This window comes from Crinia signifera, chromosome 6 (genome assembly GCF_055691185.1).
Source record: "Crinia signifera chromosome 6, ASM5569118v1, whole genome shotgun sequence".
Lineage (NCBI taxonomy): Eukaryota > Metazoa > Chordata > Amphibia > Anura > Myobatrachidae > Crinia > Crinia signifera.
Genome location: NC_139222.1, coordinates 246386559 through 246407170, shown reverse-complemented (window position 1 = coordinate 246407170; position 20612 = coordinate 246386559). Strand labels below are relative to the sequence as shown.

General features: G+C 48.8%; 1 protein-coding gene across 1 annotated transcript in view; it reads right to left on the bottom strand.

Moving 5' to 3' along the window:
* SLC68A1 (solute carrier family 68 member 1) overlaps window positions 1-18534 on the bottom strand; it is a 43428-nt gene extending 24894 nt beyond the window's left edge. Inside the window, exons 1-2 of the mRNA XM_083149230.1 lie at window positions 18295-18534; window positions 3292-3538 (exon numbers count right to left, since the gene is read on the bottom strand). Coding sequence (XP_083005356.1) covers window positions 3292-3456 — 165 coding nt within the window. The 5' untranslated portion in view covers window positions 3457-3538; window positions 18295-18534. The remainder of the gene's footprint in view (window positions 1-3291; window positions 3539-18294) is intronic.
* Between the last annotated feature and the right edge of the window lie 2078 nt (window positions 18535-20612).

The window sequence follows — 20612 nt, the reverse complement described above, 5'->3', positions numbered from 1 at the left end:
TTTGAGACTGGAGGAGAGTCTTATTGTGCTTGGGAGGGCATTCCACAGAGTGGGTGCAGCCCGAAGAAAGTCCTGCACCAGTAGCATAGACTGCTTGCTAGGGGCTACAGTCAGAGCTAGAATAGAATTCCTTTATTCGTCTCACAATGGAGAAATTTCAATCGTTACAGCAAGGTTGGCTGCCTCACCTCTTACATGCTCCTGAACATCTCCACAAAACAGCTTAAATTCTACACAACCGACGTCAGAAACATCAAATATCCAAGGTTCAAGTACAGATAAGAGTAATAGCATAATAATAAAAACACACATAATAAGATAAGATCCAAACAATATAACCCAAGAATCTAGGAACATGCAGGTCTTCTTCAGACCATGACAGTTGTACATTCTAATTGCAGCCGGAAGGAACGATCTGCAATATCTCTCCGTTGAGCATCGAGGGTGAAGCAACCTATCACTGAAAGTGCTACACAGATCTGTCAAAACGTTTTTGAGCGGGTGTGAAGCATTATCCAATAATGATGTCATCTTGCTGATCATTCTCCTCTCACCCACAATCTCTACAGAATCCACAGGCATTCCTAGGACAGAACTGGCCTTCCTTACCAGTCTGTTTAGTCTCTTATTGTCGGCTGCCCCAGCAGACCACTCTGTAGAATATGGCCGATGCCACTACATAATTGAAGAAGGTCTTCAGGAGCGCTCCCTGCACTCCAATGGATCTCAGTCTCCTCAGCAGATAAAGTATATACAGCCTATACAGACGCCTATAAAGGCGTCCAAGCGTAGAAACAGGGAATATGTCATTTATACAACTTCTAGGCTGAACACCGGTGATAACATATGATTCAGATACTCTTAGTATCGAAAGGGAAAACACCAATGCCTCCCTGAAATATCCCAGCCATGCATTGAAATCCAATTTAGATCTGATTTAAATAATAGGAAATAATCTCCATTAGTTGGAGAAAGTCACAAAACCTGAGGGACAGGCTTGTCCATATCCGCTATACATTTAAATGAGGCAAATGTAATGTCTTTCTTTATGTGTTCTTAGCCAGAGTATGCTGATACGTAAAACACAATCAGAAGGATAAAAGGTTTAATTAACTCTAGCACATGAAAGATGCACTAAAGCTCCTCACATTGGATGTGTTGCCCATAGCAGTTAATCAGATTACAGCTGTCAATTCTCTATTGTGTTCTATAAAATGACAGACACAATCCGATTGGTTACTATGGGCCACACCCCCACCTGTTTGTTTCAGGAGCCTTAGATAATCTACCCTAAGTGATATATGCGTGGAGATGATCAGCAGACCTTGTGAACATACTGGAAACATCCAGCAAAGGTCATAAACACACCAGACTGATGAAGTGCTTGTGATAGCAATCTGGGACACTAGAAAAGCTAGGAAATAAAATATTCAGCTGGACATAAGAGGAAGTAAATGAACATTATCTAATAAATAAAATATATTCAGTGTTATGAGCGTTCTGTATAACGAGCCATTGAGCAACATAAAAGAAAACTAGAGAAAAGTTTGAGCGCCGATTGATATTTTGCACTGCAGCAGCTCCCAATAAATACACCTCCTGAGGAAGCCGCTGACGTGAGTAGGCGGAGAAACGCGTAGAGGGCTACAGGGACACTTGGTGGCTACTGGTGACAAGCCTGAAGGGAGCATAATACGCCTAAAAACGACCGCAGTGTACTGCTAAAGGACTGGTCATTACGGACTCCCAGGTACCAAGAGCCGGATCCCCATGTGTCAACTACCAAGAGACCACAATAAGAGTGAGTTCTAAACCACTAACCATGTGCACATGAGTGGGGGACAATTGTATACTATAACAGTGTGAAACATTTGAAAGCACACTAACCGGTTCACTAACGGACTAATACAAAATAACATCACATTAACAAGCGCTGTGAGAGAGCATTATTTGTTATATGTATGTCTGTCCTGTTTGTCACAGTGGCCACAATAATTGTATTATTAAAAAAGTTTTAACATGTATTTTATGTTTTAATAAATTGTGTACTATTTTGCAAAGCGCAGCCCCATTGCTTTTTTCCTTCTGAGCAACATAAAACCCTATCTGTGGTATTAACTGCATAATACTTTTTTGAAGTTCTTTCACTGCTTAGTTGATTGCATTCTTAAAAAAATATGTATTAATGTGTGCTTGTGTCTGTGTTTGTGTGTGTGCCTTAGAATACCTGTGTTATGGTATGACAGACTCCCGCACCACACTCAAACTCCTCATCTGTCACACGTCAGATCCCGGAGGCTATTACTGCTCTCAGGGTCCCAGTCCATGTGCAGGTCCTGTTTACATTATTGGCTGAGCCAACTCATAATGCGATTCCTAAGGAACACTTAGGGTCCAATTATTGGACACAGACTGAGATTGAAAGAGCGAAATGCGTGTTTCTGGGCAGTGACTATGTGACTGCACAGAAATTATTCAGTCTTGTAGGAGATTGCTGGGCATGTACGAGACACGTCAGCACTTTAACTGAACAAAAACTATTGGATGATGTTAACATCTCGGCTGACCGTTATACTAGTGGGAGAATCCTGACTCAACACCGGCAAACCAACATCAGAATTCCAAATCCTGACATCCCAATTGTAACTTTGAAAAGTGGGTTGGCATTAGGCTGTGTGGTGGGTTTAGGCACTAGTGGTGGTGGGGGACGGAGGAGGTTATGATTAGGCTACAGGAAGGAAGGGTATTGAGATGGTGGCATCCAGCGGCGTAACTATAATTTGGGAGCCCCTCCGCCGATAATAAATCACGCCCCCCCCCCCCCCCTCCACCACCCCGGCTGCCCATGCCCCCCCCATCCCCCTCATATTTACCTGTATTCGCTGTGCTGGTCCCGGCTCCCCTCCTGGCTTCATTCTGATGCTAAACACGGACCATCACAAAATGGCCGCCCCCATACAGCAGACAGTTTCATAGAATTGTTTGCTATATGGGGGCGGACATTTTATGATAGCACAAATAGCATCAGAATGAAGACAGGGGAGCAGGGACCACCGCAGCGAACATAGGTAAAGCTGCGGGGGATGGGGCATTATAATAGCACCGCAGCCCCCCGGCGCCCGCACTTACCCAGCGCCTCCCCGCGACCACGGGGGCTGCGGTGCTGTAGCTACGCCACTGGTGGCATCTGTACTCTGACCACTGGCATCCCATCCGCTGGTCAAACGTATGTATTCCATCTATACAGATCTATCAAACCACACGTTCACATAGATAAACTGTGCGACTTACCTCTCCAATCCAGAAAGACAGCTTGTCGATTTTGTAAACAGAAACAAAGGTGTCCACGTAGTAGAGGAGGAAAACATTGTGCAGGACGGAGAGAAAGAACGACAATGAGCCATACAGTACAGCTGTGGGAAGGTGGAAAACTGCTGCCACAACTCTGAAGCCCATGTTAAGTTATTCAGCACCAGATGTCAGTCCATGTCCCCTCATCCATACCATCGGCTGCTACAGAATGCCCAAGCCATGTGTCCTAAATGCAAAGAAACAAAAAAGACGTTTAGAACTATGACAAAGCATAGCACTACGTTACCACTGTCAGGCCAGTGCTAGAACATATAAAAGAAAGGTCACATGAGAAGTAAATAAACTTCTGCAATCAATAATGAGAAACTATTTACACCCAGAATAGCTCCGACAATCCACATAGCAATGAGAGAATGTACACGTACAGACCTGTAGAACAACATTTCTCATTATTACTGAAACTGCTACTTACAAACCATCTCCCACAGATGTGCAGATTTGGTACTTGTTTCCTATCTGGGCGCCCGCTAAGTTAATTGCGCACCATGCTATTCTCCGCATTAAAATCGGATCGCATCGCATCAGATACCACAAATACACATACACGATATTGAACGATGCGATGCGATCCACTTTCCCGTAGGAAACAATGTTAAATAGATCAATTTACCCAAATCAGCATAGGGAAGAATGGTAAATGGGCCAGAAACCCCAAAAAAACCCACAGAGCAGTGGAATGTCCCCCCAAAAGTAGTTGATGCCACCCCGCCATCAACGTGAACCCGAAGCGTGGCGAGCGGCGGCGGTACGCGTCCTCCGACCTTTTCATGCCCTACTATCCACTAGGGCATGGAGTGAGAATAGAATAGTGTGGCGAGCGCAGCGAGCCACCGAGCCCGAAGCGTGGCGAGCGCAGCGAGCCCCGCGAGGGGACGCGGATACCTTCACAGGTAAACACGTCCCTTCGCGGGCTTCCCAGGTGTCCGCGTCGCCATGGACACCTGGGAAGCCCGCGAGGGGACGCGTATAACTGTGAAGGTATCCGCGTCCCCTCGCGGGGCTCGCCACACTATTCTATTCTCACTCCACGCCCTAGTGGATAGTAGGGCATGAAAAGGTCGGAGGACGCATACCGCCGCCGCTCGCCACGCTTCGGGTTCACGTTGATGGCGGGGTGGCGTCAACTACTTTTGGGGGGACATTTCAATGTTCAGGGGTGTTTTTGGCCCATTTACTATTGTTCCTATGATAATTTGGCTAAATTGAGCCATTTCACATTGTTTCCTATGGGAAATCGAATCGGATCGCATCGCATCGTATACCATCGTACATCATCGAGTACCGAATCCGATGCGATGCGATCCGATTTCATTACGGTGCCGTACGTAGAAAACCTGGGCGCCCAGATAGGAAACAAGTACCGCAGATTATATTTGTGAACAGCCGCAGGGCTAAACCTGCCAGCCTGTACACAGGGTATACGGGCACTGGGTCGACACACAAAAGGTCGAAATGCATTGAGTCGACCACTGAAAGCCAACACGGCTTCGGCCGACAAGGGTTTCTCACTTTTTTTTTTAGCCATGTGCCGACAGACGGAATTTCATGCCCTACCATCCACAAGGGCGTGGAGGGAGAATAGAACAGTGTGCCAAGCGTAGTGAGGTACCGTGCCAGGAGCATGGCGAGCCATATGAATGGACTCGGTGCACCGATTCGGTGTCCATGATGACATTTGGAACGAAAAAAACTTGAAAAACCCATGTCTACCTTTTCACTGTCAACCTAGACACTAATGCTTCTGTTGACCTTCCATTCATGTCAACCTATTTAAGGTGTCAACCTAAGACATGTCAACTTTCTGTGATCGACTTATGCATGTCAACCTTTGGTGTGTGTACCCAATGACCCATACACAGAGAGACCACATTCTACACTATGAAATTTAATAGGATGAGAGAATCGCTCACTTTCTGAATCTCTTGTCCTATTAAATTTCCCCCTTTATGTCCTTGCCTGTATAAATGAGGATGATAAGCAGAGAACTATCAGCCCAGAGAGAATTACTTTGTTACTTTAGTGTGCTAGAGGGAACACATGCATTTTTGCAGTTTTTGTGTGACATTCCAACAAATGTAAATTGATACACCGATAGTAACAGATTTTACAGACGCACAGAAAGGTTTTGTTATATTAAGCAGCCAGGGACAAAGACATCTCAGTAGCTAAATGTTCATAGAGGAAATAACTCTTATTTTAAGTTCAGGGACTTTTTAATTACACGCGATGGGGAACATGGAATAACATTGTTTGTTCACGACACCAGAAACAAATGAGAGGAGACTAGTTTAACAATAGCCCATAATCTAACCAGCTAATTACTGAACTGAGAGATCAAAGGCCCATCATGAAGAAAATGACATGTATGAACACTGTCATTATATACAGATCAGATTACCACACACTGAAGTCATTTGAACTGGCCTTGTATCTGTAAAATGCTGGATCTAGAATTAATGTTTTTTGTGACGATTTGCTTGTTCGATCCCCGGCTGATGGGGTTAATGCTCCAGATCAGCCAGGCTGCATGTGCACCCAGCAGTGTACACACATGATACCTTTCACCGATATCACCTATGTCTGTCTAAAGCCTGTGTCTAGGCACTTGATTAGAGGCACATTGCAAAGAGTGGGAAGTTGATGATTACAGGTGCAGTTGTTAATTGGGGTACACACTAGACAATCCAGGGATACTGCCTGAGGAAGGAACAAGGAAGTTCCGACACGCGTAGCAGAAAGCTGGCATTTTGTGTGTGAGGAATCCAGATTAGTGGACGGAAGAGACGCCTGAAGGCCTGGTTTATCCGGAAGACCAGTGCTCCTTATCTGAGGAAAAGATCTCTCTACAGGCTTTTCTATCTCCAAAATCTGGTAAACCTCCATCCAAACTTGAGACGCACTGATGTGGTCTTTTTATTAGATTTTATTGTATCTTTGAAAACATATTTCCTGCATGTTTTATTGTTTTTGAATAAATTTGTTGTACTTGCAATATTACACTATTTTTTCGAACTGTTATTGTCTTACATGTCTCCATCTCACTTACACGGAGAGCCTCTGATGAGGTGAAGATAAGTAAGATAAGGAGAGTATATTTTCTACACCAAAATTCACTGAGAGGTGGTGTAAAATATTAAGGTGGTTTGTCTAGCCATCCATCACGGTGTATAGTGGAAGGGTGTCAGCGCACAAAGTCACTTAACACTATCAAATTTCAATCCAGGGATGGTGGCTGAAGGCACAACCAACGGTCAAGATGTCAGTCGCCTTTGCACACTGAACAATCTTCACATGTCACTCATGGCCACATTCAGCAGCATTACATCAGCCACTGGGTCATCCGCTTGACCATGCAGCACAAACTGACATAGGCAGGCAGAAGAGTACGGTGGTGCTGACACACTACCTGATGAGTATGGAATGTCAGTCCAATACACCGGTATGGACAGCATATTACCTAGGGTGTATGTAGCGGGTTCAGTATGATTTCATGACAGTCAGGATCCTAGGAAAACCCACCGAGGCCCCTTGCGGCTCATTGCACTCGCCAAGCTGCAGGCATGGTGGTTTGATCCCCTCACCACAAGGTTCTATTTCTCCTCTATTGTCCCTATAGATTGTAATGGGCCCTGCACACGGAAAGATCTGTGCCAGAGATTCATAATGAGAGATTCAGCATGAGAGATTTTAAATCTCTCACATAGGGCGTGATGTATTAAAATACATTGCCGCCCCTCACCACCCAGCCGCAGCGATGCTGAAGCACATGTATTAACATATGCGGCTAGCATCGCAGTGTGGTGACAGGGGGGTGTGTCTCCGTCACATCCATGCACAGCGCGGCTGTCCCTGGCGCCTCCTCCTCCCCCTGCAGCCGGAAGGACATCCGGCTGTGACATATACTGGGGGGGGGGTTTCACAGTGGACAGGGAGTGACTACAGGGGTGGATATGCAGGGGGTGGGTGGCTGGCTACAGGGGAGCACACTATGGGGAGAGGGGTATAGGGCTGGCTATAGGGGTACACACTAAGGGGGGCTGGCCACAGGCAAGCACACTGAGGATGGCAGAATGGGGCTGGCTATAGAGGTGCATAGTACAGGGGTGTGTGAAGGCTGTGTACAGAGGTGTGGGGTTGGGGGCTGGCTACAGAAATGACTCCTGTGGGGGGGGGGGGGGGGTGTCATACTGCATCCAGGTCTGGGAGCGCAACTATATGGGGGGGGGGGGGCCGCAGCAGTCATGGACAAACAGAACATAAGAATTAAAGTTCAGAGTGCAGGCAAGTGCTGACATACCTGTAGTCTGTGCCTGCAGATATCATCAGGGAATCACAGCACGGCAACAGGAGCTGGGGAGTCACTGTCTTGGCGGACTTAAAGCCCTGCACATTGTTGGCAGCTTGTATGGATGTACTGTACTGGGCGGGCTACCGCGGCATCACGGTCCAGGAGCTGGGAAGCTGCAGCAGGAAGTTATGGGAGCCGGAGGTGGTTAGGGCAGGTGGCCCCCGCATGTGAAGGTTAAGGGGGGGCGGCTTATGCAGGAAGGTGCGGGAGCCACCGGTACACCGCTGCCTGTCAGGCTGTCATATTGCGACAGGCACAGGCAGCAGCAGTGTAATCAGTGCAGGTAGAGCACCTTCCTGCACTGTGAAAGTTATTTAGCGGTTAGTGCCGGTGGAAGCTCTAATCGAAATAAAATGAAGCTATCTATCTTTTCAGAGGGTGCGGGGGATATGCAGCTCCGGCACCCGTCCGGCACTCCCTCCTCGTAGTGCACTGCCGCTTAACGGTGTTTCCAGGTGTCCCGCTGCTGATCTGTTATGCTTACAGCGGCTGTCAGCTCTCCATGCTGACACGCCGCTGAGATTTCCGGCATGTCAGCTCAGCAGAACAAAAAAGGCAGCGGCGAGCCGGGTGGCCGGGATCCAAGGGCCTTATTCTAGTCCACTCTGAGAGGCAAATTCCTTCTTAGCTGGACAAAACCATGTGCACTGCAGGTGGGGCAGATGTAAGATGTGCAGAGAGAATTAGATTTGGGTGGGGGTTTTCTTCAAAGTGAGATCTATATTGCAGTGTAAAAATAAAGCAGTCAGTATTTTCCCTGCACAGAAACAAAGGGGCAGATGTATTAAGCCTGGTGAAGAGATAAACTGGAGATAAAGTGGAAGGAGATAACGCACCAGCCAATCAGATCCCAACTGTCATATTTCAAACACAGCTGATTTGCTGGTGCGTTAACTCTTCCAAGTTATTTCCACTTTATCTCCAGTTTATCTCTTCTCCAGGCTTAATACATCTGCCCCAATATAACTCACTCAAAGCTAAATCTCTCTGCACATGTAACAGTGTAACATGCACATGGTTTTGTCCAGCTAAGAAGGAATTTGCCTCTAAGAGTGAACTAGAATAAGGCCCCAAGTGAGGCATAGGCATGGCGGAGGTGATTGTGTGACTGGTCGGGCTGGCAACTTCAGTGATCGCTCAGAAGGCAACCACACACAGCAAAGATGTGTAGGGCCTTCTGAGCGACCACTATGAATTTACCAACGGAGCTGTTATGCATCGGGGACCCGCAGGGCCGCGCATTTGTACCGCTGTGTGGGTTACACACACAGCGATATTCAGCCACTTTCTGAGCGAGTTAGTAAAATTGCTCAGAAAGTATCTGACTATTGCTCTGCGTGTAGGGTCCTTAAACTTGCAGCAGGGCCCTCTTACCTCCAAGTCTGTCTGTTGTTACCCAGTTTGTTTTATCTCTGTCTACAATTGTGAAGCGCAACGAAATCTGCTGCGCTATATAAGAAACTGTAAATAAATAAATATGCGGGTTGTGGATCCCCACAAGGTAGAATAGACCCTGTGCTCTGTGATTCGGACTGACGGTAATGTCGTTAGTCCAGATCTTGGCGTCAGCATCCTGTCCAACGGGATCCGACTGCCGGCAAATTAACTACATCCCTATGTAGCATAGAGCCGGTCTCTGGGCAGGTCATGATTATAGACACACTGCTACAGCCGGTCTCTGGGCAGGTCATGATTACAGACACACTGCTACAGCCGGTCTCTGTGCAGTTCATGATTACAGGTACAAACCTACTGCCCTGGAACTGATAAATTGATAATAACAGGTACAAAGAGATTAGATGAAAATGTAGATATAGTTTTCCAGTTTCAAACAGTCTATAAATGGGACACGGGGGTGTGGGGTAGCGGTGAAGGAAGGTCTGTGGTGTGTCATGTCCAGTGTTTCATGGGCGTACCCATGAAATTGCTCCCATGGTAATTCAGCAATGATGTGAGTGCAGGGGAGCCCGCAGATCACCAAAGAGCAGAGGCGTAGCGAGGGTGGAGCCGGCGGAGCACTTGCTCCGGGCGCAGGAAGATTGCATGGCGCCGGAGCTGTGCTGTGGTACCGCCAGCTCACCCTCTCGCTCGCCAGCCGGCTCCCCCGCCCGCCCGCTCGAGACGTACTGCTGCAGTGCCTGCTGCAATGTAAAATTCACGGATCCCGCTGGACCGCTAGCCAATGGTAGCTTGCGGTCCAGCAGCCAATCAACTGATGGCTGCTGGACCGCGAGCGCCTATTGGCTAGCGGTCCAGCGGGAGATATGAATTTTACATAGCCATAGGGGTTTGACGTGGAACCTCCGTAGTCACTGTCACACTGCTGCTCTGCTACTGCCTGTCAGTGTGACAGGTGGTGCAGCAGCAGCAGACGCTGAAGAAGCACAACGGGACCTCCGTGCTGTGGAGAGCTGGCAGGCTGGCTCTGGGTAACTCTCCCTGCAGCAGAACGGACATCAACGCTCCTATCCCCGCGGTGGCCAGCTATTTTTGAATATACTTCATGACGCGTCTTCTATAGGCCCCGCCCACCGGATTACTAACCAGCAAAAAGTTAAATACCGGGAGGGTAAGCGGGTTTAGCGGGACAGCGTGAGGCTCGGGCGATGCAGCATGTGTGCTCAGCTGTGCACCCCTCCCCTCTCCTCCCCCCTGCCACTGTGCACTGTAGAGATGTGTCGTTCGCGAACGATCCGGTTCTTTTGAACGGATCCATCAAAAGAACGAGCGAGCCGCCGATCCCAAAATGGTGATCCGGATCGGTTTCGCTTAGCATTACATACAATACAATGCACATTGCATTGCTTGAGCTCAGCACTGCCCCCTTTGGCAGCTGAGATATTTTCTTCTAATTGGCTGCTTGTGCTGCTGCTGCTGCTGCTGTGTCACGTGCAGATCTAGATTCTTCTGAATCTGGAAGCCCTGAGGGAGGTCTGGTGACTACACATCAACAGAAGACTAAGCAGAGCAGAGGCATTGGCACTGGCAGGCATTTCAAGATTGCTTCACCTGAGTTCACCAGTAGTATCACAGAAAGGTGTGTAGTAGAAGTATGAACACACAGACACACAGACATAAATTAGGCAGTGCACATGTGTTTTTTTTTTTTTACTAGATCTCTGTTTGCTGGGCTGTGTAGTACATTTAACTTTAATTTGGAGGGGGAGGGGGCCTTCTTTTAACTTTCATTTGGGGGGGGGGGAGGGGGGGCTCGGCAATGAGCAAATTTAGTCTCCCTTGGCAACGAGCAAATTAATACCCCTTTTACACCGCTGCAAAACCCCGGGTCTTCAGCGGCTCAGACCCCTGTCAGCGGCAGTGTAAATGGGACACGCCGTGTCCCTTTATACGGGACTTCTACCCAGGTCCTGGGAACTGGATTGTTCGTCAGACAAGCGTTGGTCAGACAGTCACTAGGTCGACATGCAGAAAGGTCGACATGGGAAAAGGTTGACATGGGAAAAGGTAGACATGGACGTTAGGATGACATGAGGAAGGTCATAAGGTCGACATGGGGTTTTCGCTGTTTTTTGACCCGAATGTCAACACAGTTGACATGGACACAGTTGGAAGTGAGAATCGGACCCTCGCATCGCTCGCAATGCTTTGGGCACAGTGTCTCACTTCGCTCGCCACACTATTATAATCTCACTCCATGCCCTAGTGGAAGGTAGGGCATGAAATACCGCCTGTCGGCACATGTCGGCTCAAAAAACAGTGAAAATCCCCATGTCGACCTTATGACCTGTCGACCTTCCTCATGTTGACCTATAACCATGTCGATCTTGTTCCACGTCGACCTTTCAGCATGTCGATCTAGTGTTGTTGACCTAATGTCGACCTAGATCAGTCGACCAAACGACTATCTATGTTAAGTGCACCACCTAGGTCAGGGTTAGAGAACCTTTGGCCCCAGCTGTTGTTGGACTACACATCCCAGCATTCCCTGCAACAGTGTTATCATGGCCAAATAGCAAATTGTAGCAGGGCATGCTGGGATGTGTAGTCCAACAACAGCTGGAGGGCCAAAGGTTCCCCATCTCTGACCTACGACTTTGCTCTGTTTCTGGACTTCCCTCTTAACGAATGATTGCTATTACCTGTTCTAAACAGGTAAATGGGCAAGAAAGGTGTTTCCACACAGGTAATAACAATCAAACATTAAGAGGGAAGTCCAGAAACAGCATTGTGTCCCTCCTGGAAAGGGTCATGTTGGGAGGTATGGTACACTAACTCAAACCATAAATAACTGTCTTTTTTACACAAACTGATTCGTAGAGCCGCCCAAAGGATCTAGATCTTTTCAGTGACCGACCCGGGTCGAGCCGGGTCCGCGAAAAGATCCGTTTTGCCCATCTCTAGTGCACTGCCCGCCCGCTCACGGCTCCCTACTGTGTCACTGTCAGGGAGAGAGATGCGGCTATGTAAAATTCATATCTCCCGCTGGACCGCTAGCCAATAGGCGCTCGCGGTCCAGCAGCCATCAGTTGATTGGCTGCTGGACCGCAAGCTACCATTGGCTAGCGGTCCAGCGGGATCCGTGAATTTTACATTGCAGCAGGCACTGCAGCAGTACGTCTCGAGCGGGCGGGCGGGGGAGCCGGCTGGCGAGCGAGAGGGTGAGCTGGCGGTACCACAGCACAGCTCCGGCGCCATGCAATCTTCCTGCGCCCGGAGCAAGTGCTCCGCCGGCTCCACCCTCGCTACGCCTCTGCTCTTTGGTGATCTGCGGGCTCCCCTGCACTCACATCATTGCTGAATTACCATGGGAGCAATTTCATGGGTACGCCCATGAAACACTGGACATGACACACCACAGACCTTCCTTCACCGCTACCCCACACCCCCGTGTCCCATTTATAGACTGTTTGAAACTGGAAAACTATATCTACATTTTCATCTAATCTCTTTGTACCTGTTATTATCAATTTATCAGTTCCAGGGCAGTAGGTTTGTACCTGTAATCATGAACTGCACAGAGACCGGCTGTAGCAGTGTGTCTGTAATCATGACCTGCCCAGAGACCGGCTGTAGCAGTGTGTCTATAATCATGACCTGCCCAGAGACCGGCTCTATGCTACATAGGGATGTAGTTAATTTGCCGGCAGTCGGATCCCGTTGGACAGGATGCTGACGCCAAGATCTGGACTAACGACATTACCGTCAGTCCGAATCACAGAGCACAGGGTCTATTCTACCTTGTGGGGATCCACAACCCGCATATTTATTTATTTACAGTTTCTTATATAGCGCAGCAGATTTCGTTGCGCTTCACAATTGTAGACAGAGATAAAACAAAATAGTCCAGATCTTGGCGTCAGCATCCTGTCCAACGGGATCCGACTGCCGGCAAATTAACTACATCCCTATGTAGCATAGAGCCGGTCTCTGGGCAGGTCATGATTATAGACACACTGCTACAGCCGGTCTCTGGGCAGGTCATGATTACAGACACACTGCTACAGCCGGTCTCTGTGCAGTTCATGATTACAGGTACAAACCTACTGCCCTGGAACTGATAAATTGATAATAACAGGTACAAAGAGATTAGATGAAAATGTAGATATAGTTTTCCAGTTTCAAACAGTCTATAAATGGGACACGGGGGTGTGGGGTAGCGGTGAAGGAAGGTCTGTGGTGTGTCATGTCCAGTGTTTCATGGGCGTACCCATGAAATTGCTCCCATGGTAATTCAGCAATGATGTGAGTGCAGGGGAGCCCGCAGATCACCAAAGAGCAGAGGCGTAGCGAGGGTGGAGCCGGCGGAGCACTTGCTCCGGGCGCAGGAAGATTGCATGGCGCCGGAGCTGTGCTGTGGTACCGCCAGCTCACCCTCTCGCTCGCCAGCCGGCTCCCCCGCCCGCCCGCTCGAGACGTACTGCTGCAGTGCCTGCTGCAATGTAAAATTCACGGATCCCGCTGGACCGCTAGCCAATGGTAGCTTGCGGTCCAGCAGCCAATCAACTGATGGCTGCTGGACCGCGAGCGCCTATTGGCTAGCGGTCCAGCGGGAGATATGAATTTTACATAGCCATAGGGGTTTGACGTGGAACCTCCGTAGTCACTGTCACACTGCTGCTCTGCTACTGCCTGTCAGTGTGACAGGTGGTGCAGCAGCAGCAGACGCTGAAGAAGCACAACGGGACCTCCGTGCTGTGGAGAGCTGGCAGGCTGGCTCTGGGTAACTCTCCCTGCAGCAGAACGGACATCAACGCTCCTATCCCCGCGGTGGCCAGCTATTAGCTGGACAAAACCATGTGCACTGCAGGTGGGGCAGATGTAAGATGTGCAGAGAGAATTAGATTTGGGTGGGGGTTTTCTTCAAAGTGAGATCTATATTGCAGTGTAAAAATAAAGCAGTCAGTATTTTCCCTGCACAGAAACAAAGGGGCAGATGTATTAAGCCTGGTGAAGAGATAAACTGGAGATAAAGTGGAAGGAGATAACGCACCAGCCAATCAGATCCCAACTGTCATATTTCAAACACAGCTGATTTGCTGGTGCGTTAACTCTTCCAAGTTATTTCCACTTTATCTCCAGTTTATCTCTTCTCCAGGCTTAATACATCTGCCCCAATATAACTCACTCAAAGCTAAATCTCTCTGCACATGTAACAGTGTAACATGCACATGGTTTTGTCCAGCTAAGAAGGAATTTGCCTCTAAGAGTGAACTAGAATAAGGCCCCAAGTGAGGCATAGGCATGGCGGAGGTGATTGTGTGACTGGTCGGGCTGGCAACTTCAGTGATCGCTCAGAAGGCAACCACACACAGCAAAGATGTGTAGGGCCTTCTGAGCGACCACTATGAATTTACCAACGGAGCTGTTATGCATCGGGGACCCGCAGGGCCGCGCATTTGTACCGCTGTGTGGGTTACACACACAGCGATATTCAGCCACTTTCTGAGCGAGTTAGTAAAATTGCTCAGAAAGTATCTGACTATTGCTCTGCGTGTAGGGTCCTTAAACTTGCAGCAGGGCCCTCTTACCTCCAAGTCTGTCTGTTGTTACCCAGTTTGTTTTATCTCTGTCTACAATTGTGAAGCGCAACGAAATCTGCTGCGCTATATAAGAAACTGTAAATAAATAAATATGCGGGTTGTGGATCCCCACAAGGTAGAATAGACCCTGTGCTCTGTGATTCGGACTGACGGTAATATCGTTAGTCCAGATCTTGGCGTCAGCATCCTGTCCAACGGGATCCGACTGCCGGCAAATTAACTACATCCCTATGTAGCATAGAGCCGGTCTCTGGGCAGGTCATGATTATAGACACACTGCTACAGCCGGTCTCTGGGCAGGTCATGATTACAGACACACTGCTACAGCCGGTCTCTGTGCAGTTCATGATTACAGGTACAAACCTACTGCCCTGGAACTGATAAATTGATAATAACAGGTACAAAGAGATTAGATGAAAATGTAGATATAGTTTTCCAGTTTCAAACAGTCTATAAATGGGACACGGGGGTGTGGGGTAGCGGTGAAGGAAGGTCTGTGGTGTGTCATGTCCAGTGTTTCATGGGCGTACCCATGAAATTGCTCCCATGGTAATTCAGCAATGATGTGAGTGCAGGGGAGCCCGCAGATCACCAAAGAGCAGAGGCGTAGCGAGGGTGGAGCCGGCGGAGCACTTGCTCCGGGCGCAGGAAGATTGCATGGCGCCGGAGCTGTGCTGTGGTACCGCCAGCTCACCCTCTCGCTCGCCAGCCGGCTCCCCCGCCCGCCCGCTCGAGACGTACTGCTGCAGTGCCTGCTGCAATGTAAAATTCACGGATCCCGCTGGACCGCTAGCCAATGGTAGCTTGCGGTCCAGCAGCCAATCAACTGATGGCTGCTGGACCGCGAGCGCCTATTGGCTAGCGGTCCAGCGGGAGATATGAATTTTACATAGCCGCATCTCTCTCCCTGACAGTGACACAGTAGGGAGCCGTGAGCGGGCGGGCAGTGCACAGTGGCAGGGGGGAGGAGAGGGGAGGGGTGCACAGCTGAGCACACATGCTGCATCGCCCGAGCCTCACGCTGTCCCGCTAAACCCGCTTACCCTCCCGGTATTTAACTTTTTGCTGGTTAGTAATCCGGTGGGCGGGGCCTATAGAAGACGCGTCATGAAGTATATTCAAAAATAGCTGGCCACCGCGGGGATAGGAGCGTTGATGTCCGTTCTGCTGCAGGGAGAGTTACCCAGAGCCAGCCTGCCAGCTCTCCACAGCACGGAGGTCCCGTTGTGCTTCTTCAGCGTCTGCTGCTGCTGCACCACCTGTCACACTGACAGGCAGTAGCAGAGCAGCAGTGTGACAGTGACTACGGAGGTTCCACGTCAAACCCCTATGGAAGTTCTACAGCAGAAGACATGGCTCCGCCCCCTCCCACAGGCTCCGCCCATCTAGCAGTCATCGGGCCCACAGCACAGGATGGGTAAGTTAAGGACAGTTTCCCTTCCTTATTTAAAGCTTATTTTTCTTATCCCCCCCCTCAATTCTCCGGTCCTTGTACCTACAGTATCTGTACCTTGTTCATGTGGGCATTATAGGGGTAAGAGGCACTATTCATGTGGGCGTTGTGTAAATAAGTGGCACTATTCATGTGGGCATTGTGTGCGTAATCTGCTCTAATCCTATTGGCATTGTGTGTGTGTGTTTATAGCACTGCTAGTCCTGTCCTGTGGGCATTGTGTGCATAGTGGCGCTAGTAGTCTTGTGGCCATTGTATGTGTAAGCGGTGCTATTCATGTGGGCAATGTGTTGCGTAGGTGACGCTAGTACTGTGGGTATAGGCGACGGTAGTCCTGGGGGCATTGTCGGAATGAAGCAGAGCGCCCCCCCTCCCGCTCTATTATGCTGCCAACCGTCACCTCCAGCATCAGCAAGTGCATATGCACTATATCGTTAATGATGCACACTGCTGCGGGTTACTGATGTCCGGTGTGTTATATAGTATGTCATGGGCATTGCGGAGTGTTATATAGTATGTCATGGGCATTGCAGAGTGTTCTATAGTATGTCATGGGCATTACGGTGTGTTATATAGTATGTCATGGGCATTGCGGAGTGTTATATAGTATGTCATGGGCATTGCGGAGTGTTATATAGTATGTCATGGGCATTGCGGAGTGTTATATAGTATGTCATGGGCATTGCGGAGTGTTATATAGTATGTAATGGGCATTACGGTGTGTTATATAGTATGTAATGGGCATTGCGGTGTGTTATATAGTATGTCATGGGCATTGCGGAGTGTTATATAGTATGTCATGGGCATTGCGGTGTGTTATATAGTATGTCATGGGCATTGCGGAGTGTTATATAGTATGTCATGGGCATTGCGGTGTGTTATATAGTATGTAATGGGCATTGCGGTGTGTTATATAGTATGTCATGGGCATTGCGGAGTGTTATATAGTATGTCGTGGGCATTGCGGAGTGTTATATAGTATGTAATGGGCATTACGGTGTGTTATATAGTATGTCATGGGCATTGCGGAGTGTTATATAGTAAGTCATGGGCATTGCGGAGTGTTATATAGTATGTCATGGGCATTGCGGAGCGTTATATAGTATGTCATGGGCATTGCGGTGTGTTATATAGTATGTCATGGGCATTGCGGAGTGTTATATAGTATGTCATGGGCATTGCCAAGTGTTATATAGTATGTCATGGGGATTGCAGAGCGTTATATAGTATGTCATGGGCATTACAGTGTGTTATATAGTATGTAATGGGCATTGCGGAGTGTTATATAGTATGTCATGGGCATTGCGGTGTGTTATATAGTATGTCATGGGCATTGCGGAGTGTTATATAGTATGTCATGGGCATTGCCAAGTGTTATATAGTATGTCATGGGCATTGCGGAGTGTTATATAGTATGTCATGGGCATTGTGGAGTATTATATAGTATGTCATGGGCATTACAGTGTGTTATATAGTATGTAATGGGCATTGCGGAGTGTTATATAGTATGTCATGGGCATTGCGGAGTGTTACATAGTATGCAATAGGCATCATGTGTGGGCTTATGTGTAATTGGAATTACAAAGTTCACTAAAATGTGCAATGGGCATTACGGTGTGTGGTATAATGTTGGTCCGTGTCCACTTTTCACTGCGCAGGAGCCTCACCTACTACAAATTGGGGGGGAGAGGGGGGCGCGAAACATGCCCTTGCTCCGGGTGCCATAGCACCTAGCTACACCACTGCCAAAGAGGTGTCTTATACGCAAAGCTGCGAAATTTGCATCTTTGAGTGTCAACCCAGATAAAAGTCCTATATTTATTACTAATGGTATAATGACACTGAGGCACTCAGAGGCCAGTACCTCATAGCTAGCACCCAGAGACTGGTACCTCTTCGCTGGCAGCCAGAGGCCTGTAGCTCATCACAGGCAGCCAGAGGCCGCCGGTACCTCATCACAGTCAGCCAGAGGCCGCCGGTACCTCATCACTGGCAGCCAGCGGCCGGTACCTCATCACAGTCAGCCAGAGGCCGCCGGTACCTCATCACTGGCACCCAGAGGCCGGTACCGCATCACTGGCGCCCTCCCGGAGGTGTAGTATGATAGTATAGTCACTGACCTGTCATACGGGGGATCTCAGGCCCAGGCCCCGCACGGAGCAGCACGGGATCCGGATGTCTTCTCACTTCCTCCTCCCGTAGACAGAGAGCAGCAGCAGGGCCTCCCTGAGGCTGTAGGAGAGCGCCGGGCTGCGGCCTACTCATGCGGGAGGGGCCGGCGTGTGGTGGGAGGAAGCTGCGGAGATCACAGCTGCTGCCACGGTGGCAGCATAGACTGGAGTCCTATAATAGAGACCCTACTCATAGCAGTCATACATCCCTCCCTGTGTACACGTGCCTGACATTCAGCTGCTGCTGCTCTCTATGTACAGTAATAATAATAGTCATTGTCAGGGAGATTAAACAACTGTGTTAAAATGTAATCCATGTAGTGTGCATTTCAGATGCTTTTACATTAGATTAGATGGGCATCCTGTAGTGGCAGCGGGCACAGGTGCCGCAGTTCAGCTCATGTATAGTTGGATCTAAACACATTTAGGTAGGAATGTGGTTGTGTGTGATGCCACAGGATCATGATTTACAACGTTAATCAAAGTTTCCGTTGGGTAAAGCGAGGATCTGCGTGGCTTCAAGCTACAGTAGTAGCTGATTTTCCATCCACGACTGCAACCACCATCCTTAGTAATGGCGCTTCCGCCAGCCTCATGGTGGGTGTAAGAGATCTGTCACAAACAGGCTTCCCTACATTGTACGGGTAACTCAGAATAGCATCGAACGCCAGGCCAGATTCAGAGTGGGTTGCAGTTTTGAGAAACTGCATAACTACAACCTGTTGCAGCAGGCTGTGGTGGGGCCGCCCAGCACAGGGCAAGGCCACCTCATGCGCTGGATTCCACCCCGCAATGTGCCCACAAAATTTATCGGACACATCGCTAGAGTGTGACGGTCTGGACACACCTGCATTATCCAGACTGCTTCCAAAAAAACGGTCCATTGCTGCCCCCAAATGGGCAGTCACCGCCCCCTGTAGCTACTTAAACTGTGGTCTTGGCAAGACAGCAGTTTAAGTGGTAGTGCACTCACGCGTGTGCAGATGTGAATGTCTATGGAAATAGCCAAATAGCAATTTTCAGAGATCTGAAAAGATCTTTGAATCAGGCCCTCTAGCTACACATCTAAAGGTTTGTACACACGGTGCAATTTGGCAGCCACCGATATCCATTTGATATTGCTGGCAGGGATGGACGGACGAGGGAGTTTGGGGGCAATGCTGCATCTAAAAAAATTGTTTACACAGGAGGGGGGGGTGGAATGGAGATGGCAAGGACCGTTTGCACCCAAGGGAAAGCAGGCAGGTATTCGCATGGGTGGCATTAGATAGCTCACTAAGCAGCGAATGTTTGCTGCTTAGCGAGTCAATCAGAATCACCTCCTAAGTCCACATGTGTGGTTAAGCTCGGGTGTAGGACCAGAGTCCGATGACCAATGATGGAGGAAACTGGAAGTGAAACGGCACAGGTGCGCCAGTTCAGCTCATGTATAGTTGGATCTAAACACATTTAGGTAGGAATGTGGTTGTGTGATGCCACAGCAGGATCATGATTTACATTAATCAAAGTCCAATGACCAATGATGGAGGAAACTGGCAGTAATATGTTGTTATTGAAACAGTAAACAGACGATATGGAATACCGTTCAGAGTCTTTTAGACTCAGCAGAAGGGAAATCAGTAGTAGGAAAGTAATACTGGTAGTCCCAATACCACAGGCACGTACAAAAGAAATGCACCGATGATGGCTGATATCGGCGATAACTCTCTGAAAGGTGTCTGAGAAGGAAGCTGGTACTTGCAGGTACAAACTCTGCCAGGACTGCCGCGATGAGGGTTAAAGGCAAATGCAATCAATTTTTCGGGAATGGTTTTTTTTCTTCAATCAGTGGTTGGTAATCGATGTTACCGATGCTGGCGGTGTTGGAGATCAGTGCTAGGGATGTGCTAAGGGTTTTTGCTGGGTCACTGTGCAGTGCGAAAGGGTCTTTTGAAAAATCCTGGGTCCAGCAACCCTGTATTCCGCCCCGGTTTACAAGAAGGGTTTTACACCGGTCGGACCTGGGTTGCTGGGCAGTGTGAAGGTGTAAACCAGGTTGAGCAACCCAGGTCCCGTTCATACTATAGGGTAGAGGCAGCGTTGGCTCCAAGCTCTGCCTCCGCCCCCCGATGATGCATCGCCGTACCCAATGATGTCACCAAATCCAGGGTGTGACTCGGCATTTGCGATGTGAAAGGGGTATTGGTGATTTGCATAGGTTATACCTTCCAGGTGGAACACAGACAGAGGCGTAGCTACCGTAAGGCAGCCACCGCGGCTGCTTGGGG